Genomic DNA, 24,871 nt, shown 5'->3' with positions numbered 1-24,871 from the left:
CGTCCGTGGTGGCAGGAGCCGTGGGGTCCGTGGTGGCGGCAGCAGCGGCGGCGGGTGAGCCGTGCAGCAGGCCGGTGCAGTGAGTGTCCGCGGTCCCGGTTCAGTGGTGGGAGCGGCGGCGACTGCTCAGTGGTGGGAGCAGCGGCGACTGCTCAGGGGTGGGAGCGGCGGGGACTGCTCAGGGGTGGGAGCGGCGGCGACTGCTCAGTGGTGGCAGCGGCGGGGACTGCTCAGTGGTGGCAGCGGCGGGGACTGCTCAGTGGTGGCAGCGGCGGCGACTGCTCAGTGGTGGAGCAGACGGGTGCGGTGTTTTCCCAGTGTGTCCGCGGTCCCGATTCAGGTAATGGCGACCGGAGCGACGCATGTGCAGATGGAGCTCTCATCCAAGAGCTCCACCGGTGCCATCATTTGAAAGTGGGACCGCGGACACCTGGTAACTTGCTGCACAGCCGCCCGCTCCGCACGCACAAAGTGGCAGCCAGCAGGCTGCCCGCCCACCCTGCGTGCAAGCGGCCGGGTACCTGTGCTTGCGTGCAGTGGCAGCCGGGTACCCGTGGTTGTGTGCGGGCGGCAGCCAGGTGCTGTGTGAGGGCGGCAGCCGGGTGCCTGTGTAAGGGCGGCAGCTGGGTGCCTGTGTGAAGGCGGCAGCCGGGTGCCGCCCGCACGGGCACCTGGCTGCCGACCCCACACAGCACCCGGCTGCCGCCCGCACACAGCCATGGGTACCCGGCTGCCACTGCACGCAAGCACAGGTACCCAGCTGCCGACCCCACACAGCCACGGGTACCCGGCTGCCACCGCACGCAAGCACAGGTACCCGGCCGCTTGCATGCAGCCACAGGCACCCGGCCACCCGATCGCCTCAGACAGGACACCCCCCAGGTACCGCTTTATAAGACGCACCCCCCATTTTCCTCCCAAATTTTTGGGAGGAAAAGTGCGTGTTATAAAGCGAAAAATACGGTAATTAATTTTACATTTTGATAGACTGAACATTTCTGAACGCAATAACAAATATTTCTATTTTTCTAATTTCTTTGTTTTAACAGAGGAAAACGGATTTGGTTAAAATTTTTATATTATAAGAGCCTTCATGTGCCTTGTTATTAAAGCAGTATAGTAGCATCATATCTGTAGTGCTGTGTAACCTCTGCAGCCAATAACTGGGCCAAGTTAGAAAGGAACATTGAGGAGACAGCCTTAGGACAGAGAGGAATGCTGAGGAGACAGGCTGAGGACAGCGAGGAACCTTGAAGGGGTTGCCTGAGGGGAGAGAGGAATGCTGAGCTTGGACATATAAGAACAAGAATTTAGATTTGAAATATTATAGACACCTTAAAGGGAACCTGTCACCAGATTTGGGGCCTATAAGCTGCTGTCACCACCAGTGAGCTCTTACAGTTAGGTCTAGAAATATTTGGACAGTGACACAATTTTCGCGAGTTGGGCTCTGCATGCCACCACATTGGATTTGAAATGAAACCTACAACAGAATTCAAGTGCAGATTGTAACGTTTAATTTGAAGGTTTGAACAAAAATATCTGATAGAAATTGTAGGAATTGTACACATTTGTTTACAAACACTCCACATTTTAGGAGGTCAAAAGTAATTGGACAAATAAACCAAACCCAAACAAAATATTTTTATTTTCAATATTTTGTTGCAAATCCTTTGGAGGCAATCACTGCCTTAAGTCTGGAACCCATGGACATCACCAAACGCTGGGTTTTCTCCTTCTTAATGCTTTGCCAGGCCTTTACAGCCGCAGCCTTCAGGTCTTGCTTGTTTGTGGGTCTTTCCGTCTTAAGTATGGATTTGAGCAAGTGAAATGCATGCTCAATTGGGTTAAGATCTGGTGATTGACTTGGCCATTGCAGAATGTTCCACTTTTTTGCACTCATGAACTCCTGGGTAGCTTTGGCTGTATGCTTGGGGTCATTGTCCATCTGTACTATGAAGCGCCGTCCGATCAACTTTGCGGCATTTGGCTGAATCTGGGCTGAAAGTATATCCCGGTACACTTCAGAATTCATCCGGCTACTCTTGTCTGCTGTTATGTCATCAATAAACACAAGTGACCCAGTGCCATTGAAAGCCATGCATGCCCATGCCATCTCGTTGCCTCCACCATGTTTTACAGAGGATGTGGTGTGCCTTGGATCATGTGCCGTTTCCTTTCTTCTCCAAACTTTTTTCTTCCCATCATTCTGGTACAGGTTGATCTTTGTCTCATCTGTCCATAGAATACTTTTCCAGAACTGAGCTGGCTTCATGAGGTGTTTTTCAGGAAATTTAACTCTGGCCTGTCTATTTTTGGAATTGATGAATGGTTTGCATCTAGATGTGAACCCTTTGTATTTACTTTCATGGAGTCTTCTCTTTACTGTTGACTTAGAGACAGATACACCTACTTCACTGAGAGTGTTCTGGACTTCAGTTGATGTTGTGAACGGGTTCTTCTTCACCAAAGAAAGTATGCGGCGATCATCCACCACTGTTGTCATCCGTGGACGCCCAGGCCTTTTTGAGTTCCCAAGCTCACCAGTCAATTCCTTTTTTTTCAGAATGTACCCGACTGTTGATTTTGCTACTCCAAGCATGTCTGCTATCTCTCTGATGGATTTTTTCTTTTTTTTCAGCCTCAGGATGTTCTGCTTCACCTCAATTGAGAGTTTCTTAGACCGCTTGTTGTCTGGTCACAGCAACAGCTTCCAAATGCAAAACCACACACCTGTAATCAACCCCAGACCTTTTAACTACTTAATTGATTACAGGTTAACGAGGGAGACGCCTTCAGAGTTAATTGCAGCCCTTAGAGTCCCTTGTCCAATTACTTTTGGTCCCTTGAAAAAGAGGAGGCTATGCATTACAGAGCTATGATTCCTAAACCCTTTCTCCGATTTGGATGTGAAAACTCTCATATTGCAGCTGGGAGTGTGCACTTTCAGCCCATATTATATATATAATTGTATTTCTGAACATGTTTTTGTAAACAGCTAAAATAACAAAACTTGTGTCACTGTCCAAATATTTCTGGCCCTGACTGTATATACAGCATTCTAACATGCTGTATATAAGAGCCCAAGCTGCTGTGTAGAACATAAAAATCACTTTATAATACTTACCGAAATGTTCGCTGCGGTGCAGTTGGGTCATATGGGCATCTCCGTTCTCCGGTGCCTCCTCTTTCGGCCATTTTTGTCATCCGTCTTCTGAAGCCGGGGTGCATGATGCGTCCTACATCATCCACACTCACCGGCATTGAGGTCTTGTGCAGGAATGCTTTGATCTTCAATAAACTGCAGATATCTGCCCTGTGGAGATGGGTGGCAAGACGTAAACCGTTTTGTACATAGAATCAATATTTAAGTTTTGCAGCATTTGGTGTGTGTGGACCTTGCAGGCATTACACCATCACTGGCCCTGATACTTTTAACCCATGTTTGGTACCCTGAGGAGTCACTAAAACGTGACGAAACGCGTCGGGAGGCATGTGGGGCTGTTTTGAACAAGGACAACAATAGGTTCAGTTGTGGACCGTCCTTGTTAGGACGGGAGTCAATGGGGTTTAGGGTGAGTTACATCAACCTGGAATCCAAGCCCCATTTTGGCCCTGTCAGCAAGAGATGCTGTGATAAGCAACAGAAGATCATCTGAATGGGTGAGATCTTCCCTGTTTTTTTGCCTAATTTGTGTGTTGATTACAGCCAATAGGTGTTTATATGTATTTTTCGTACCTTCAGTGAAGGAAAAATATATATCCTTTTGCCTGTGTTATTTTATGACTCTGACCTGAGCATAATGGAACTATTGTTGTTATGACTATGTGCTATCCACTGATAGTATTAACCAGCTCTCAACACATGATTTAGTTGTCCCATTGTCTATCTTGCCTAAGGGACGTATTTGTGGCCCTTTTGAGCTTTATATACAGCTCTGGGCAGTGTGTGATTTGTGACCTGCATGGTCAAATCTTCGGTTTTTAATATTGCTTTTTGTGTGTTTTAAGGAATAAAATAAAGGTTAAATTTTAATATTATCTCACTGGTGCTATTCCCTAACAAATTGTGAGCCCTTGTCCTGGAAGGAACACCAATCTTTGGTTCCTTTGCTTACTTGCTCTATAAACAGCTTACAACACAGCAAAGGGATCTCATTGTTGAAAGTTATCAGTAAGAAGAAGGGTGCAAATACATTTCCAAGGAATTAGATATACCATGAAGCACTGTGAAGACTGTCATCAAGAAGTAGACATCCCTCAAAAATTGATAAAAATACCATACGAAAAAAGGTGATCTGGGAGGCTGCTAAGGTTCCTAAAGCAACATTAAAGGAGCTGCACAAATTTCTGGAAAATACTGGTTGTGTAGTACATGTGACAATAATCTTCAATAAACTGCAGATATCTGCCCTGTGGAGATGGGTGGCAAGACGTAAACCGTTTTGTACATAGAATCAATATTTAAGTCTGGCTATGTTTTGTCACAATCTACAACAAGTTTTAGAAAGGCATGTGGGAATACTGTGAGAATGTGCTATGGAGGGATAAGGGCAAGGTTGAGCTTTTTTGCCATAATTCACACTGAGCATCACCAAAAGGACATCGTACTTACAGGTGTGTTAAGGTGTGTTTTATAGTACAACAAATACAGTATCATCCTCTTTTTTTCTCAGCATTGAGGACCCTTAATCCTGTCCAAATTCCCAACTCTATTTGCTGAAATGCAGAAACAAACTTGCAGGAAGCCTCCCCTATGCTACACTGTCGCCTGCAGACCCTCATTATTGTGCTGCTCTCCTGCCCTTTGGTGAATAAACTGCCTTCTAATGCAGACAAATATCTCAAATTTTGACTCATCAGTTCGGAGCACTGGCTGCCATCTTTCTGCACTCCAGTTCTTATGTTTTTGTGCATTGTAAAGTCCTTGACCTTGTTTGCATGTAGAAAGTATGGCTTTTTGGCTACAATTCTCCCAGACCACCTCTTGTCAGATTTCTACAAAAAGTAGATGGGTGTAACTAGGTATAACGTTTGCGACACTTTTGACCTAATGGCACTTATTTGGCCGACCACTGCCTCTATGGTTCTCAACCTTGCCCATTTCTCGGTGCTTTCTCAAATGAGCTTTAACAGGACTTACTGACACCCAAGTCTGCTTGGAAATTGGTCTAAGAGAGACCTTGCTAATAAAATAAAACTATCTTGTGCCTTGTTGCTATACTTTGTCTTGCAATAGTCTGTAACCTGTGATATGCATGGCACATGACTTCTAAAAATCTGTCATCTTTGAATACAGTAATTCTATAAGGCAATTGCTGGCATACAATTTACAAAGTGAAAGATCAGTCCAGGATTACAAAGAAGCAGAATTCTCTAATAACATATATGATAAATTTGCTTATTTTCATGTGTATTATTGATTTATTAAATAAAATGTAAAAGTATATCATGGCATGAACAAAGGAAACTTTTGAGGACCTCAGAAGATAAGTTAAGAATGCTTATTAGGTTGGAAAAAAAAGTTACAAATCCATCTATAAAGCTTTTGTACTCCAATACACAGTCAGATTGTTTACTAATGGACAAAATATTAAAGATTATTACACTACTTATCCATGGTTGATCAACAAATTTCACTGTAACAACAAGGTGTTAAAAGGGAACCCAAGGTAAACTATAAGCAACTAAAGGCCCCTTTAACAGGTTTGTTAACAGGTATGGGACATACAGGTTTGCCCAAGGTCGGGAAGGAGGGCTCGCTCTGAATAGCATAAGCGATCGGATAGTGCAGGCTTCAAGTCCCCTAAGTAGACTAGTAAAATAAATAGTGTAAAAAAAAAAGTATAAAACACATAATTGGTATTGCTGTGTTCAGAAATGCTGGATCTATCAAAATATAATATAAATTAGTCTGATTGGTAAAGAGCGTAATGAAAAATAAAATCAAAACTCCAGAATTATGTCTTTTTAGTCGCTGCAACATTGTTATAAATACAAAAACAGGCGATCAAAACATCCCATCTACTCAAAAATAATATAGTTAAAAACATTAGCCCAAGACGGTAAACATAAGCCCTCAAACAGCCCTAGATCGCAAAAAATGAGAACTCTACAGATCGCGAAAAATTGTGACAAAAGCGCAATTCTTTTTTTTGCCAAATTTCAGATTTTTTTTTCACTAATTAAATAAAAAATAAAACTATACATGTTTGGTGTCTACGAACTCATACTGACCTGGGAAATTATATTGCCAGGTCAGTTTTACCATCTAGAGAACATGATAAACCCCCTCAAAACAATAGTGGAATTGTTTGCAATTTCACCGTACTTGGATTTTTCTTTCCCATTTATCAGTACAATATCTTGGGGAATGAATGGTGTCATGATCTCATGCCATCTGTAGAAAATGTTGGTGGTACTATCATGGGTTGGTCTTTTTTTTACCACATCTGGGCCAGGACATATTGCTATCATTGATGAAACACTGGCTTCCTACTGATTAATATCACAAAGTCATAGGAAAATAAAGGAAAACGTCAGGAGGTATGCAGTTTGCATTCTGTAATGCAGTGTTTTTCTTTTTACAAATTTAACACTTCTCATTTAAACAAATAAGTTTTGATTCATCATTCACAAAACATTTTTCCAATAGTATACTATCATAGCATGGCCAGGTGAACTTTAGCAAACTGCAGATGAGTAGCAATGTTCTGTTTTAGAGAGCAGTAACTTTCTACTTGCAATTCTGCCATGCACACTATTATTATTCAGTATGCCCCTGATGGTAGACTCATGTACATTAACATTAGCAAATATTAAAGGACCTTTAGTTGCGTATAGGTTACCTTGGGTTACCTTTTGACACCTTGTTCTTAGAGTGAAATTTGTTGGTCAACCATGGATGAGTAGTGTAATAATGGTATTGGATTTTGTCCATTAGTATACAATCTGACTGTGTATTGGAGTACAAACTCTTTATAGATGGATTTATAACTTTTTCCAACCTAATAAGCATTCTTAACTTATCTTCTGAGGTCCTCAAAAGTCTCCTTTGTTCATGCCATGATATATTTCCATGAAGTGTTGGGAAGATCAGACTTTGATTGATCCCATTCTTTAAATAAAATAGGTCTCCCACTCACATAGGATTGTCATCTCATTTACTAAATATACCAGACTTTAATTTCACCTTTAAGTAATCTGAAAAGCCTAAAGATTCACATACCTTGGTCACTCACAGATTTGTGACATTTGATCATCTTCCTCATTTGAAAAATGACAAAAGTCTAATATTTATGACTAATCAGATTTTTTTTGGTTCCCCTTATTTACTTTTAGGAAGTGTATGCAAATATGATGTGGCTTTAAGTCAAACTGATTCATAAATGTGGAAAATATTGAAGGGTTCACAAACTCTCAAGCACTACTGTGTATGTGTGTGATTCATAAACTCTCAAGCACTACTGTGTATGTGTGTGTGCTTCTACTGTGTATATGTGTGTGTATATATACAGTACAGACCAAAAGTTTGGACACATGTTCTCATTCAAAGAGTTTTCTTTATTTTCATGAATCTGAAAATTGTAGATTCACATTGAAGGCATAAAAACTATGAATTAACACATCTGGAATGAAATACTTTACAAAACATTGTGAAACAACTGAAAATATGTCTTATATTCTAGGTTCTTCAAAGTAGCCACCTTTTGCTTTGATTACTGCTTTGCACACTCTTGGCATTCTCTTGATGAGCTTCAAGAGGTAGTCACCGGAAATGGTTTTCACTTCACAGGTGTGCCCTGTTAGGTTTAATAAGTGGGATTTCTTGCCTTATAAATGGGGTTGGGACCATCAGTTGTGTTGTGCAGAAGTCTGGTGGATACACAGCTGATAGTCCTACTGAATAGACTGTTAGCTGTTTTTTTCTTGCCATAATACAAATTCTAAGTAAAGAAAAATGAGTGCCCATCATTACTTTAAGAAATGAAGGTCAGTCAGTCCAAAAAATTGGGAAAACTTTGAAAGTGTCCTCAAGTGCAGTGGCAAAAACCATCAAACACTACAAAGAAACTGGCTCACATGAGGACCGCCCCAGGAAAGGAAGACCAAGAGTCACCTCTGCTACGGAGGATAAGTTTATCCGAGTCACCAGTCTCAGAAATTGCAGGTTAACAACAGCTCAGATTAGAGACCAGGTCAATGCCACACAGAGTTCTAGTAGCAGACACATCTCTAAAACAACTGTTAAAAGGAGACTTTGTGCAGCAAGCCTTCATGGTAAAATAGCTGCTAGGAAACCACTGCTAAGGACAGGCAACAAGCAGAAGAAACTTGTTTGAGCTAAAAAACACAAGGAATGGACATTAGACCAGTGGAAATCTGTGCTTTGGTCTGATGAGTCCAAATTTGAGATCTCTGGATCCAACCACCGTATCTTTGTGCGACGCAGAAAAGGTGAACGGATGGACTCTCCATGCCTGGTTCCCACCCTGAAGCATGGAGGAGGAGGTGGGATGGTGTGGGGGTGCATTTCTGGTTACACTGTTGGAGATTTATTCAAAATTGAAGGCATACTGAACCAGCATGGCTACGACAGCATCTTGCAGCGACATGCTATTCCATCCGGTTTGCGTTTAGTTGGACCATCATTTATTTTTCAACAGGACAATCACCCCAAACACACCTCCAGGCTGTGTAAGGGCTATTTGACTAAGAAGGAGAGTGATGAGTGCTGCGCCAGATGACCTGGCCTCTACAGTCCCCAGACCTGAACCCAATCGAGATGGTTTGGGGTGAACTGGACCGCAGGGTGAAGTCAAAAAGGCCAATAAGTGCTAAGCATCTCTGGTAACTCCTTCAAGACTGTTGGAAGACCATTTCCGGTGACTACCTCTTGAAGCTCATCAAGAGAATGCCAAGAGTGTGCAAAGCAGTAATCAAAGCAAAAGGTGGCTACTTTGAAGAACCTAGAATATTATCAGTTGTGTCACACTTTTTTGTTAAGTATTTCATAGTTTTGATGCCTTCAATGTGAATCTACAATTTTCAGAGTCCTGAAAATAAAGAAAACTCTTTGAATGAGAAGGTGTGTCCAAACCTTTGATCTGTACTGTATACACACACACACACACACACACACACACACACACATACACACACACACACACACACACACACACACACACACACACACACACACACATATATATACATAAAAATACATGCATATATACATATGTATATCTATATTTATATGTAGAATATACTGTATTTATATACTGTGTTTATATGTAAATGTATGTGTGTGTATATACAATACGATATGATACGATACGATACCATAATTTCCCACGGGACCAATAAAGTGTATCACAGCAGCACAACTTAAATCATAACATGAATTACTTAATTGACAAGACAGTAGAGTTGACAGAAGAACATTATACATTAGATTAGGTCATACACAGCGGGTAAACTGAAAAGTAGAAGAAATAAAGAAGTAGACATTCACCTTGATGATTTAACACTAATGTTATTGTTGTACATTCCTATAGCAGTTGGCACAAATGATTGCCTATATTTTGCCTTCTTACACCTCAGAAAAATTAGCCGATTGCTGAAGGTGCTCTTCTGTCTCATGAATAGCTCATATAATGGATGTGCAATATCTATATATATAATTGCCTTATTCTGTCTGTCTGTCTGTCTGTCTGTCTTGCTCCAAAATTGGCTGATGCTGGGGAGGCTGGGAGGCGAGAGGCTGATGCTGGGGGAGGCTAGGAGGAGGGAGGCTGGGAGTAGAGAGGCTGATCCTGAGGAAGGCTGGGAGGGGGAGGCTGATTCTAGGGGAGGCTGGTAGGAGAGATGCAATATCTATATATATAATTGCCTTATTCTGTCTGTCTGTCTGTCTGTCTGTCTTGCTCCAAAATTGGCTTATGCTGGGGAGGCTGGGAGGCGAGAGGCTGATGCTGGGGGAGGCTGATGCTGGGGGAGGCTGGGAGGGGGAGACTGATGCTGGGGGAGGCTGGGAGGAGGGAGGCTGGGAGGGGGGAGGCTGGGAGGAGAGAGGCTGATGCTGGGGACAGAGAGGCTGATGCTGGGGACAGAGAGGCTGATGCTGGGAGGAGAGAGGCTAATGCTGGGAGGAGAGAGGCTGATGCTGGGAGGAGAGAGGCTGATGCTGGGGTAGGCTGATGCTGGGGTAGGCTGATGCTGGGGGAGGCTGGGAGGGTGTAGGCTGATGCTGGGGGAGGCTGATGCTGGGGTAGGCTGATGCTGGGGGAGGCTGGGAGGGTGTAGGCTGATGCTGGGGGAGGCTGAGAAGAGAGAGGCTGATGCTGGGGGAGGCTGGGAGGAGAGAGGCTGATGCTGGGGGAGGCTGGGAGGGGGAGGCTGATGCTGGGGGAGGCTAGGAGGAGGGAGGCTGGGAGTAGAGAGGCTGATCCTGAGGAAGGCTGGGAGGGGGAGGCTGATTCTAGGGGAGGCTGGTAGGAGAGAGGCTGATGCTGGGGGGAGGCTGGGAGGCGAGAGGCTGATGCTGGGGAGGCTGGGAGGTGAGAGGCTGATGCTGGGGGAGGCTGGGAGGGGGAGGCTGATGCTGGGGGAGGCTGGGAGGGGGAGGCTGATGCTGGGGGAGGCTGGGAGGAGGGAGGCTGGGAGGGGAGAGGCTGAGAGAAGAGAGGCTGATGCTGGGGGAGGCTGAGGCTGGGAGGAGAGAGGCTGATGCTGGGAACAGAGAGGCTGATGCTGGGGACAGAGAGGCTGATGCTGGGAGGAGAGAGGCTGATGCTGGGAGGAGAGAGGCTGATGCTGGGAAGAGAGAGGCTGATGCTGGGGGCAGAGAGGCTGATGCTGGTGCAGCATGGGGGATGGAGCACGATGGGGGGTGTGCAGCATGGGGGATGGAGCACGATGGGGAGTGCGCAGCATGGGGGATGGAGCACGTTTGGGACTGCGCAGCATGGTGGATGGAGCACGTTTGGGAGTGCGCAGCATGGCGGATGGACCACGTTTGGGAGTGCGCAGCATGGGGGATGGAGCACGATGGGGGGTGTGCAGCATGGGGGATGGAGCACGATGGGGAGTGCGCAACATGGGGGATGGAGCACGTTTGGGAGTGCGCAGCATGGCGGATGGAGCACGTTTGGAAGTGCGCAGCATGGCGGATGGAGCACGTTTGGGAGTGCGCAGCATGGGGGATGGAGCACGTTTGGGAGTGCGCAGCATGGCGGATGGAGCACGTTTGGGAGTGCGCAGCATGGCGGATGGAGCACGTTTGGGAGTGCGCAGCATGGCGGATGGAGCACGTTTGGGAGTGCGCAGCATGGTGGATGGAGCACGTTTAGGAGTGCGTAGCATGGCGGATGGACCACGTTTGGGAGTGCGCAGCATGGCGGATGGAGCACGTTTGGGAGTGCGCAGCATGGCGGATGGAGCACGATGGGGGGTGCGCAGCATGGGGGATGGAGCACGATGGGAGGTGCGCAGCATGGGGGATGGAGCACGATGGGAGATGCACACCTCCCCCCAACACACACACACACACAACACACCACACACACACTGGGAACCACAATCTTCGCCCTACACAGACACCCACACACACAGACAACACCGCACACACACAACACCCAACACACAAACACCGCGGCATACATAAATATACGCACATACCACGCAACACACACACATTTCACAAAACATACCTCCCCCCAAAACACACCACACCCACACAAACCGCGCAACACACACACAACACCCAACACACAAACACCGCGGCATACATAAATATACGCACATACCACGCAACACACACACATTTCACAAAACATACCTCCCCCCAAAACACACCACACCCACACAAACCGCGCAACACACACAACGCTACAGACACACAGCACTCCACAAACAACGCAACACACATACAACACCGCTCTCACCCCCCTCCACACCCAGACAACACCCAGAACATGTACAGCGCCCTACACAAACACTTGGTAACTACAGACAACATCTATATATATATATATATAACAAAAATCATACATTAACTACACAATACGTAAATTCTAGAATACCCGATGCGTAGAATCGGGCCACCTTCTAGTTATTCATAATTGCCATACACTTTTTCAGAGTTCTTCTCTCCACTACCTCCTCAAAAGGGTCAAGATTGCTTCCAACAGCGGAGCTTGACTTCCTGATAAGCTTATTCAGCTTATTAGCATTAGAGACCCGCACTCTACCACCCCAACATATTAGTGCAAAAAAGATGGCACTTGCCACTACAGACTGGTAGAACATTTCTAACATTTTGCTGCACACATTAAAAGACCTCAGTTTCCTTAGGAAATACAATCTGCTCATCCCCTTCTTGTAGACCATCTCTGAGTGGCATCTCCAGTCCAGTTTCCTATCCATGTGGACCCCTAAATATTTGTAACTCTCCACCTGCTCCACCTCCTGACCAGCAATAGTTATCGGTAAACATTCCATCTTTCTCTTCTCCTGCTATAGTTGGCCACCAACTCCTTAGTTTTCTTAACATTTAGTTGTGTGTGTATATATATATATATATATATATATATATATATATATATATATATATACAGTGCCTAAAAGTAGTATTCAACCCCCTGCAGATTTAGCAGGTTTGATAAGATGCAAATAAGTTAGAGCCTGCAAACTTCAAACAAGAGCAGGATTTATTAACAGATGCATAAATCTTACAAACCAACAAGTTATGTTGCTCAGTTAAATTTTAATAAATTTTCAACATAAAAGTTTGGGTCAATTATTATTCAACCCCTAGGTTTAATATTTTGTGGAATAACCCTTGTTTTCAATTACAGCTAATAATCGTCTTTTATAAGACCTGATCAGGCCGGCACAGGTCTCTGGAGTTATCTTGGCCCACTCCTCCATGCAGATCTTCTCCAAGTTATCTAGGTTCTTTGGGTGTCTCATGTGGACTTTAATCTTGAGCTCCTTCCACAAGTTTTCAATTGGGTTAAGGTCAGGAGACTGACTAGGCCACTGCAATACCTTGATTTTTTCCCTCTTGAACCAGGCCTTGGTTTTCTTGGCTGTGTGCTTTGGGTTGTTGTCTTGTTGGAAGATGAAATGACGACCCATCTTAAGATCCTTGATGGAGGAGCGGAGGTTCTTGGCCAAAATCTCCAGGTAGGCCGTGCTATCCATCTTCCCATGGATGCGGACCAGATGGCCAGGCCCCTTGGCTGAGAAACAGCTCCACAGCATGATGCTGCCACCACCATGCTTGACTGTAGGGATGGTATTCTTGGGGTCGTATGCAGTGCCATCCAGTCTCCAAACGTCACGTGTGTGGTTGGCACCAAAGATCTCGATCTTGGTCTCATCAGACCAGAGAACCTTGAACCAGTCTGTCTCAGAGTCCTTCAAGTGATCATGAGCAAACTGTAGACGAGCCTTGACATGACGCTTTGAAAGTAAAGGTACCTTACGGGCTCATCTGGAACGGAGACCATTGCGGTGGAGTACGTTACTTATGGTATTGACTGAAACCAATGTCCCCACTGCCATGAGATCTTCCCAGAGCTCCTTCCTTGTTGTCCTTGGGTTAGCCTTGACTCTTCGGACAAGCCTGGCCTCGGCACGGGTGGAAACTTTCAAAGGCTGTCCAGGCCCTGGAAGGCTAACAGTAGTTCCATAAGCCTTCCACTTCCGGATGATGCTCCCAACAGTGGAGACAGGTAGGCCCAACTCCTTGGAAAGGGTTTTGTACCCCTTGCCAGCCTTGTGACCCTCCACGATCTTGTCTCTGATGGCCTTGGAATGCTCCTTTGTCTTTCCCATGTTGACCAAGTATGAGTGCTGTTCACAAGTTTGGGGAGGGTCTTAATTAGTCAGAAAAGGCTGGAAAAAGAGATAATTAATCCAAACATGTGAAGCTCATTGTTCTTTGTGCCTGAAATACTTCTTAATACTTTAGGGGATCCAAACAGAATTCTGGTGGATTGAGGGGTTGAATAATAAATGACCCTCCGAATAAACGTTTCACAATTTAAAAAAAAAACAAAAAAAAACAACATTCTTTTTTGCTGCAGTGCATTTCACACTTCCAGGCTGATCTACAGTCCAAATGTCACAATGCCAAGTTAATTCCGAATGTGTAAACCTGCTAAATCTGCAGGGGTGTTGAATACTACTTGTAGGCACTGTAGAGATATATATATACATATATATATATATATACACACACATATATATATATATATATACATATATGTACATATATATATATATATATATATATATATATATATATATACATATATATATATATATATATATATATATACACATACATATATATATATATATATATATATATATTGTGAGGTAGCGTGGTCGGCTGCGCAGCAGAAGACACGGGATCCAGGCATTAAGGTTCACAGCACACGGGCTTTAATGTCCAAACAAAAGTCCACAATAATATACATGTGCCTCTCCAGCAGAGAGCTCAGGGAGTTGTGTTCACTCCCTCACACCCGGCACACCTGCCCTTGTTCCTGATTCTATTTAACCCTTCCTTCAGCCTGTAGGGAAACAGCATTAACCCTAGAGTGGATTTACTTTCTATCATGGAGTGAGCACAACCGGGGCGAGACATACCGGCCGTCATAGATAACCCCGGTCACAGTCTCACATACCCCCCCCCTCAGTTCAAGCGTGCGGGGTTGAACTCCCGCCATCAAACACAGGCCGCGGGACAAGGCATCGGCGTTGCCCTGCAACCTACCGGCCCTATGTTCAACCATAAACCGGAAGTTCTGCAGAGAAAGGAACCACCGGGAAACCCGGGCATTCCGTTCCTTGGCGGACCTCATCCAGACCAGTGGAGAGTGATCCGTCACCAAGCGAAACTGCCGTCCCAGCAGGTAATAGCGTAGGGACTCCAAGGCCCACTTAATCGCCAGGCACTCCTTCTCCACTACGCTATAATTCCGCTCGGGAGGGGTGAGCTTCCTACTTAAGAAGGTGACGGGGTGTTCCTCCCCCTGAACCACCTGAGACAGCACTGCCCCCAGGCCGACCTCTGAGGCGTCAGTCTGTACTATGAACTCCTTCCGGAAATCAGGGTGTACAAGAACGGGCTGTCCGCACAGGACCCCCTTCAGGGCCCGGAAGGAGTCCTCGGCCTGCGGAGTCCAGCGCACCATGACGGACTTCTTGCCTTTGAGAAGGTCCGTCAAGGGGGCTGATAGTCCCGCAAAATCTTTTACAAACCTCCTGTAGTACCCCACGATACCCAGGAAGGCCCTAACCTGCTTCGTGGTCAGGGGTCTAGGCCACTTCTGGATCGCCTCAACCTTGTTAATTTGGGGCTTAATCACTCCTTGGCCTATCACGTAGCCCAAGTAGCGGGCTTCCGTGAGTCCCAACGCACATTTCTTGGGATTGGCTGTCAATCCGGCTGTTCGAAGTGCGTCCACCACCGCTTGTACCTGTTCCAAGTGGGTCTGCCAATCGGAGCTGTAAATAATGATGTCATCCAGGTACGCTGATGCATACGCCTGGTGGGGTTCCAGCACTAAGTCCATCAACCTCTGGAACGTGGCCGGAGCGCCATGTAACCCATAAGGCAAGACAACATAGTGGAAGAGACCCTCCGGCGTAACAAAAGCGGTTTTCTCCTTGGCGGACTCCGTTAGTGGCACCTGCCAGTACCCCTTGGTCAGGTCGAGCGTGGTAAAGTATCGCGCCTGTCCCAGCCTATCAATCAGCTCATCCACCCGGGGCATGGGGTAGAGATCGAACTTGGATATTTCGTTCAATCTCCTAAAGTCATTGCAGAACCTTAAGGAGCCATCGGGTTTTGGTATTAGGACAATCGGACTAGCCCATTCACTCCGGGATTTTCCGATGACCCCCAGGCGTAACATTGTCTTTACTTCCTCCGATATGGCTTGTCGTCGAGCCTCCGGTACCCGGTATGACTTCAGGCGTACCTTCAGGTGGGGCTCGGTGACAATATCATGTCGTATCAGACTGGTCCTACCGGGCAGCTCGGAGAAGACATCGGGGTTCTGCTGAACCAATCGTCTGGCCTCTCGCCTCTGAGTCTAGGTGAGGGCTTCTCCAATCCTTACTTCCGGTTCGTCCTCTCCGGAGGCCGCTGGAGCCGGATGTGAACGACCCGAAGAGGAGGGAGATGGGGAAAAAACAGCCATCAGGCTTTCCCGTTCCTGCCAAGGTTTTAATAGGTTGACATGGTATATTTGTTCAGGTTTCCGCCTACCGGGCTGCAACACTTTATAGTTAACCACCCCGACTCTTTCCTTTATCTCGTAGGGGCCTTGCCACTGAGCCAGGAATTTACTCTCCACCGTGGGGATTAATACCAACACCCGATCCCCGGGTTTAAAGGTCCGCACGGTGGCTTGTCTATTGTAGCGGCCGCTTTGCGCGGCCTGAGCCTCCTGTAAATGCTCCTTCACAATTGGCATGACCGCACTTATGCGGTTCTGCATACCCAAAATGTGTTCAATCACACTTTTATGGGGGGTGGGCTCTTGCTCCCATGTTTCCTTTGCCAGGTCCAACAATCCCTGGGGATGTCGCCCGTATAACAATTCAAAAGGCGAAAACCCCGTGGATGCCTGTGGCACCTCATGGATGGAAAACATCAAATAGGGAAGCATCATATCCCAGTCTTTCCCGTCTTTTGAAATCACCCTTTTTAGCATGGTTTTCAGGGTTTTATTGAAACGCTCGACTAAACCGTCCGTTTGAGGATGATACACAGACGTACGCAACTGCTTGATCTGGAGTAGCCGGCATAGCTCTTTGGTCACTTTAGACATGAATGGGGTCCCCTGATCCGTAAGGATCTCCTTGGGCAACCCCACCCGGCAGAACACAGCAAACAACTCCCGAGCTATAAGCTTTGCTGCAGTATGTCTGAGAGGTATCGCCTCGGGATACCGGGTGGCATAGTCAACGATCACTAGGATGTGTTGGTGCCCTCGAGCGGACTTTACGAGGGGCCCCACCAGATCCATCCCTATCCGTTCAAAAGGGACTTCTATAATGGGTAACGGTACCAACGGACTGCGAAAATGGGTCAGGGGTGCGGTAAACTGACACTCCGGGCAGGTTTCGCAGAACCGTTTTACCTCCCCAAAGACTCCGGGCCAATAGAACCTTTGTAATATTCGCTCCTGCGTTTTCTTGACCCCTAGGTGGCCACTCATCAGGTGTTTATGAGCCAAGTCGAGGACCCGCCGGCGATGCGGCTGGGGCACCACCAACTATTCTACCCCCACGCCCCGTATTTCATCTACCCGGTAGAGTAAATCCTGCTTAAGAGCGAAATGGGGGTACCTTACCTGGGCACCGGGCAGCTGTGCCACCCCGTCAATTACTGTCACCCGACTCCGGGCATGTATTAATGTAGGGTCCTGGAGTTGGGCAGTCCCAAACGTATCCGGGGACGCCTCCAACTCCGGGATGGGTTCGACCGTCTCAGCCTCTCCTGCCAATACCTCTAGGGGCGACCTATCGGGTTCACATTCTGTCCCTATCATGGGGACCCCTACGGCAGGTGTCCCGGATTCAGGATTGTAGGGCTCAGGTCTCGGACTGACCAATATCTGAGGAGACTTAGGGGGTCCCTTCCATAAAGTCCAAAAATAGGGCAGATCCCTTCCTAGGATCACGTCATAGGGAAGAGTGTTAAGAAGTCCCACCTCATGTTGCACCTGACCGCAAGGTGCTGTGATGGTGACAATCCCTGTGGGATAGTCTTGGCGGTCCCCATGTATGCAAACCACCCCCACGGTACGTCCTGTGGCCTTTACTTTAGCCCTCAAGGTGGATCGCACAAGGGTCACTAAGCTTCCGGAATCCAACAATCCTGTAACCGGACATCCATTCACCTGTATTCGGCACAAGTGGGGCTCCGTCTCTGGGGAGACCAGGTCAGCGGTACACACCACCTGAGCATACATTGAACCCCGCCGGGTAACCCCACAATCCATGGGCTCCGTGGTGAGTGGACACTGGGCTTCCATATGTCCCACCCGCTGGCACCGCCAACATCTAATGGGGACGGAAACCCCCTTGACGGGTTGTCGTTTAGGGTACAGAACTTTCCAGACCTCAGGAATGGCGGCCGCGGCCTCAGACGGGACGGTAGGGGACTCCTGCACCGGTGTCAGCGGTGGGTCCTTGGCCCTAGGCTTGGAGGGGCCGGACCGACGGGCGGTACGCAAAGTCTCAGTGTCCCGTATCAAGTCCTGCGTAGCCACATGCCGCTCTACCAGGGACACTAATTGGTCCAGGGTACTCGGGTCACCCTGTCCTACCCACCGTTGAATGGTGACGGGTAAAGTGCGCACAAAACGATCCACTACTACCCTTTCCACCATTTGCGCCGGGCTCAGAGTGTCAGGCTGCAACCACTTTTTTACAAGATGCAACAAGTCATAGGCCTGGGAGCGTACGGGTTTGGCTTCCTCATAGAACCACTGATTTACCCGCTGAGCCCGTACATAGGTATTCACCCCCAACCGAGCCAGTATTTCGGCTTTCAGGGTCACATAGTCAATGGCGTCCTCGGTACAGAGGTCCAGATACGCTTTTTGGGGTTCCCCCGTCAGATAGGGCGACAATACCTCAGCCCACTGGGGGGTCGGCAGCTTCTCCCGCTCGGCCACCCGCTCAAACACCGCCAGGAACGCTTCCACATCATCCCCCGGGGTCATCTTTTGCAACGCTTGTCTCACCGCTTTCCGGACGCTGCCGTCGTCACCCGGTCCCGGGGCTGTTGCTGCCCATCCGGCACGGATCGACTTGGCCAGGAGAACCATCTGTTCTTGGTGCCTTTTTTCCTGCGCTTGTAAGGATTGCTGCTGACGTTCCAACGCCCGGAGCAGGTGTGCATTGGTCTGTTGCTGCTGTGCATTAGCCTCTTGTAGCTGTGCATTTGTCTGTTGCTGCTGCCTTAGTATGTCCTCCATGGCGTCGCCGGGTTTGGGCTGTAGTATAGCCGCTCGAATCCAGGACATGTGCTGCTGGGTCACCAGGGATGGATGCTACACCTCACCGGCTGTCATGCCCGCATTCTCCACCATATGTGAGGTAGCGTGGTCGGCTGCGCAGCAGAAGACACGGGATCCAGGCATTAAGGTTCACAGCACACGGGTTTTAATGTCCAAACAAAAGTCCACAATAATATACATGTGCCTCTCCAGCAGAGAGCTCAGGGAGTTGTGTTCACTCCCTCACACCCGGCACACCTGCCCTTGTTCCTGATTCTATTTAACCCTTCCTTCAGCCTGTAGGGAAACAGCATTAACCCTAGAGTGGATTTACTTTCTATCATGGAGTGAGCACAACCGGGGCGAGACATACCGGCCGTCATAGATAACCCCGGTCACAGTCTCACAATATATACATATATACATATATATATATATATATATATACATATATATATATATATATATATATATATATATATATATATATATACATATATATATATATATATATACATAGATATATATATATACACATATATACATATATATATATATATATATACATATATATATATATATATATATACATATATATATATATATATATATATACATATATATATATATATATATATATATATACATACATATATACATATATATATAAAAATATATATATATTTATGTACTGTATATAATATACTGTATATGTGCGTGCTATATATATTTATGTACTGTATATAATATACTGTATATGTGCGTGCGTGTTTGTGTGTGCGTAGAAAGCTGTTTGTTTAAGTATCTTTTGCTCAGCCTCTGCAATTGTTTTTAGGCAATACAAGTAGACGTCTTATCCATTGTACACTTTGTACCTTTCTTCTTAGAAACACTGTTTGCTTTAATAACCCACACCTCCTAGACATACTTGACATTTTCCTAGCCTATAGAATGATTTTGCATACTGCCTTCTAGAAGGAAGCACATTGCTGGCATGCTTTAGTAGAATTTGCTGTACATTATCCAAAACATCTGTAAAAAATGGATTCCTATTATCATTTCCCTTCAGCATTAAGGAGTTAGTTTTAGCATTCTGTTTGCTGCATTTTATTTAGAAGCACCAATGTCCTATATTACGAATTGAAGAACCATTGAAAACTATGTGTCCTGAAATGTAATATATAGGCATCTGGCTCTGTTCACTATGCTATGCCTTTTGTTAATTACGGCATCATTACAGCTCGGTTTCATTCTCATAGGACCAAGATAATGATTTGTAATGGGTTATGTCAGCTTTCTGTTAGGGCTCTGAATTTTTTTGATGAAAAGAATTACATACTATGCTTTATTTCTAAGGCTAAGTTCACATGTGCTGTATTCATCCGTTACAAGGGATCCATTGGGAAACTAATTTCTGCTGAATATGTTTTTTTTAACATGGAAGTCTATGGACAACGGATCCATTAACTCATTGCTATTTAGACATCCATTGTGCTTGCATTTATAACAGATCCGCTGTTTTCTTAATGGATACGTTACAAATGGACGATAAATAGCAATCCGTCAATGTTGTCGATAGGCTCCACATGTAAAAAATACATCCAACCGACATCCGTTATGTAACAAAGGACAAAAAAGTTGTCTTTGCACAAAGTTTTTGCAAACGGATCCATGATAACGGGAGACTACAGGACATGTGAACCCAGCCTAACTTCTCGTTATAATTGAAAATATCTCTGAGGGAACCTGCATAAAGCATAGAGCAACGTCTGCGCGGAGTTTGTATGTTCTCCCCATGTTTGCGTGGGTTTCATCCAGGTTTTACGGTTTCCTCCTACACTGATAGAGAATGTAGATTGTGAGCCCCAATGGGGGCAGAGATGATCTGTAAAATGCTGTGGAGTTAATAGCGCTAAATAAGTGAGTAAAATTAATAAATAAAAATAAAGTAAGATCGGGAATAAATTAATTTAGATTTCATTCAATAGAAAGACGTTACCACTAAAGACACCATCATCAATACTTAAAAATAGTCCAGGCAAGCCAATGACATTAATGTGTTGCAGTTTTTGTTTTTTGCTCCCCACTGGGACAACATAGCAGTTGTCTGCTAAGAATAAGAGATTTCCCCCCCCCCACGATACAGATTTTAGATGACATTTTGTTGTAGTATTCTATAATATAGAATGCTAACTCCTGGAGAGTTTGGTGTATTCACAGTTTCCAGTCTTATCTATTCTGCCCAATGAACATGATTAATATGAACAATTAGGATTTATATTTCTTTATTCTTTTTTTCAGATTGGACAACAATGAAGATTTTTTATTACATATCAAGAAACTGCAGCCATAAAGTACAACTCAACTTCAACAACTCTACAGATACTCCAAGCCTACATGAGAACTTCTACGCACCGTATATGACCAGAAGGGAATATTTGTGATTAAACATTTTTTTCTAAGAACCTCGCCATTTACTGTTCTTCAGATTGTTTGAAATCATGTCGAAATACACGGAAATCCTAAACTTGTCCTATTTATTAGACCAAGAAAAAGAAGCTATTTTAGCTGTACTAAAACGTGATGAAAATCTCAAACAAATGGAGGACAAAAGAGTAAGGTAAGCTCACGAATCACAGAAATACAAACAAATGTATGGGCTTTGTTCAGGCAGATGTTAATCTTATTTGTCTTTCCCCAACATGAAAATGTTTTCCCACAATTACTATTAACGGCATATCAAGATTTTTCTTTTACACTGTAATTTTTTATTGAATACAGAAAAGTACCAAGGAATTGGCAGGTTAATTTTCCGTAGTAGTATTCTCAAATAGTGGAAAAAGATATACAATGCCTGACAAATTCAATCATTGCTGAGCAAGATAGTCTGTACTATTCTGCCCAATGACAGGTATGAGTCAGAGGGGTCTGCTCATAAGAATAGCCTATATACCCAATTTGAATGGGGTTGCTAAAATAAGAGTTAGGAACTGATGTAATTGTGATAGTTGTACTGATGGGTCTCCGCAGGACTGGATACCGTAGTTCTATATAATGACTCTGTTGAGCATACAAGGGGAGGGCTATGGAAGGGCAAGATTGGAAAGAAAAATTGGTGGGATGGACATTCATGGGACTCATGAAAAAGTCACAGGGAGGGTCATTTCAAGAAAGGGGTTAGTGGGGCGTGTTGGGCCTTCTAAGGTCTAACAGTCTTAAAGGCAAAAAGGGTATGGCTAAAGCAATCTGTTCAAACCTTTCCACCCTATCTGTAAGACGTTGATCATGTACCAGAGTGGCAACTCTTCACCCAAGAAAAGACTAGCCTGTTTTTTTCACATTCCCCAATATATCTCAAAAATCAAACTCGAGTCAAAACTTAACAAATCCTAAACAAGAATCGACTCAAAACACAAACAACAACAACAACAACAATAAAAATCCTTTATTCAAAGTTGCAGGGATAATAAGAACAATTAAAAAGAACAGGAGTTGGGATACAGAGCAGGATAAGTATAACAAATAAAGCCAAATTTGTCCGCAATCTGGTAATAACGATTTTTATTCAAAATTCACTTGGACCAAAATGGTTCCATAAAAAATACTCTGGTGCTGGGTAGATGAAAAAAATAATAATAAAAATAATGTAAATTCAGAAGATCAAACTTACAAGTATATCATGTATTCAGCAGTGAATAATAAATTAGTAATAACATTAAAGTACCTTAAGTGCTGTGCAAAAAATATGCAACAAGATAGATACCCATCTACATATTATTAGAACCAACATTGATGCAGATATATAAAAGAAAATAGTGCAACAATGCTAAAAAACCATTTTTTTGAGAAATAGAAAATCTTCTGATCAGTCCACAATTATGGACAAATAATGACAAAAAACAATTCACAATATGGAGAAAAAATGGAGATGAGACGGAATGCTGTAAAAAATAAGGTATAAGAGAAGTAGCAGAAAATACCAATATAAACAATCAACCAGCAAAGTGTCTCATTCCCTTAGAAACTCCAGTCAGCACATAAGGAAAACCAGATGACTAGAGCATAATAACGATCATGCAAAGAAGCAGTTCAGTACAGAGAATTACAGTTAGGTCCAGAAATATTTGGACAGTGACACAATTTTCGCGAGTTGGGCTCTGCATGCCACCACATTGGATTTGAAATGAAACCTCTACAACAGAATTCAAGTGCAGATTGTAACGTTTAATTTGAAGGTTTGAACAAAAATATCTGATACAAAATTGTAGGAATTGTACACATTTCTTTACAAACACTCCACATTTTAGGAGGTCAAAAATAATTGGACAAATAAACCAAACCCAAACAAAATATTTTTATTTTCAATATTTTGTTGCGAATCCTTTGGAGGCAATCACTGCCTTAAGTCTGGAACCCATGGACATCACCAAACGCTGGGTTTCCTCCTTCTTAATGCTTTGCCAGGCCTTTACAGCCGCAGCCTTCAGGTCTTGCTTGTTTGTGGGTCTTTCCGTCTTAAGTCTGGATTTGAGCAAGTGAAATGCATGCTCAATTGGGTTAAGATCTGGTGATTGACTTGGCCATTGCAGAATGTTCCACTTTTTTGCACTCATGAACTCCTGGGTAGCTTTGGCTGTATGCTTGGGGTCATTGTCCATCTGTACTATGAAGCGCCGTCCGATCAACTTTGCGGCATTTGGCTGAATCTGGGCTGAAAGTATATCTCGGTACACTTCAGAATTCATCCGGCTACTCTTGTCTGCTGTTATGTCATCAATAAACACAAGTGACCCAGTGCCATTGAAAGCCTTGCATGCCCATGCCATCACGTTGCCTCCACCATGTTTTACAGAGGATGTGGTGTGCCTTGGATCATGTGCCGTTCCCTTTCTTCTCCAAACTTTTTTCTTCCCATCATTCTGCTACAGGTTGATCTTTGTCTCATCTGTCCATAGAATACTTTTCCAGAACTGAGCTGGCTTCATGAGGTGTTTTTCAGCAAATTTAACTCTGGCCTGTCTATTTTTGGAATTGATGAATGGTTTGCATCTAGATGTGAACCCTTTGTATTTACTTTCATGGAGTCTTCTCTTTACTGTTGACTTAGAGACAGATACACCTACTTCACTGAGAGTGTTTTGGACTTCAGTTGATGTTGTGAACGGGTTCTTCTTCACCAAAGAAAGTATGCGGTGATCATCCACCACTGTTGTCATCCGTGGACGCCCAGGCCTTTTTGAGTTCCCAAGCTCACCAGTCAATTCCTTTTTTCTCAGAATGTACCCGACTTGATTTTGCTACTCCAAGCATGTCTGCTATCTCTCTGATGGATTTTTTCTTTTTTTTCAGCCTCAGGATGTTCTGCTTCACCTCAATTGAGAGTTCCTTAGACCGCATGTTGTCTGGTCACAGCAACAGCTTCCAAATGCAAAACCACATACCTGTAATCAACCCCAGACCTTTTAACTACTTCATTGATTACAGGTTAATGAGGGAGACGCCTTCAGAGTTAATTGCAGCCCTTAGAGTCCCTTGTCCAATTACTTTTGGTCCCTTGAAAAAGAGGAGGCTATGCATTACAGAGCTATGATTCCTAAACCCTTTCTCCGATTTGGATGTGAAAACTCTCATATTGCAGCTGGGAGTGTGCACTTTCAGCCCATATTATATATATAATTGTATTTCTGAACATGTTTTTGTAAACAGCTAAAATAACAAAACTTGTGTCACTGTCCAAATATTTCTGGACCTAACTGTAAGCAGTTACCAGAAAGCACGGACCACTGCTCACCCCCTTAACGCATGTTTCATGTGGAACACTTCCTCAGAAGGATTTGTTT

At 44.7% G+C, this 24,871-nt stretch overlaps 1 protein-coding gene across 4 annotated transcripts in view; it reads left to right on the top strand.

Moving 5' to 3' along the window:
* SYTL5 (synaptotagmin like 5) overlaps positions 1–24,871 on the top strand; it is a 399,667-nt gene that overhangs the window by 148,501 nt on the left and 226,295 nt on the right. For all 4 annotated transcript variants that reach the window (XM_075335512.1, XM_075335510.1, XM_075335511.1 and 1 more), the window contains exon 2: positions 21,333–21,651. In XM_075335512.1, coding sequence (XP_075191627.1) covers positions 21,533–21,651 — 119 coding nt within the window. In that variant the 5' untranslated portion in view covers positions 21,333–21,532. The remainder of the gene's footprint in view (positions 1–21,332; positions 21,652–24,871) is intronic.

Source organism: Anomaloglossus baeobatrachus, chromosome 2 (genome assembly GCF_048569485.1).
Source record: "Anomaloglossus baeobatrachus isolate aAnoBae1 chromosome 2, aAnoBae1.hap1, whole genome shotgun sequence".
Lineage (NCBI taxonomy): Eukaryota > Metazoa > Chordata > Amphibia > Anura > Aromobatidae > Anomaloglossus > Anomaloglossus baeobatrachus.
This window is presented reverse-complemented; position numbering and strand designations above follow the sequence as displayed.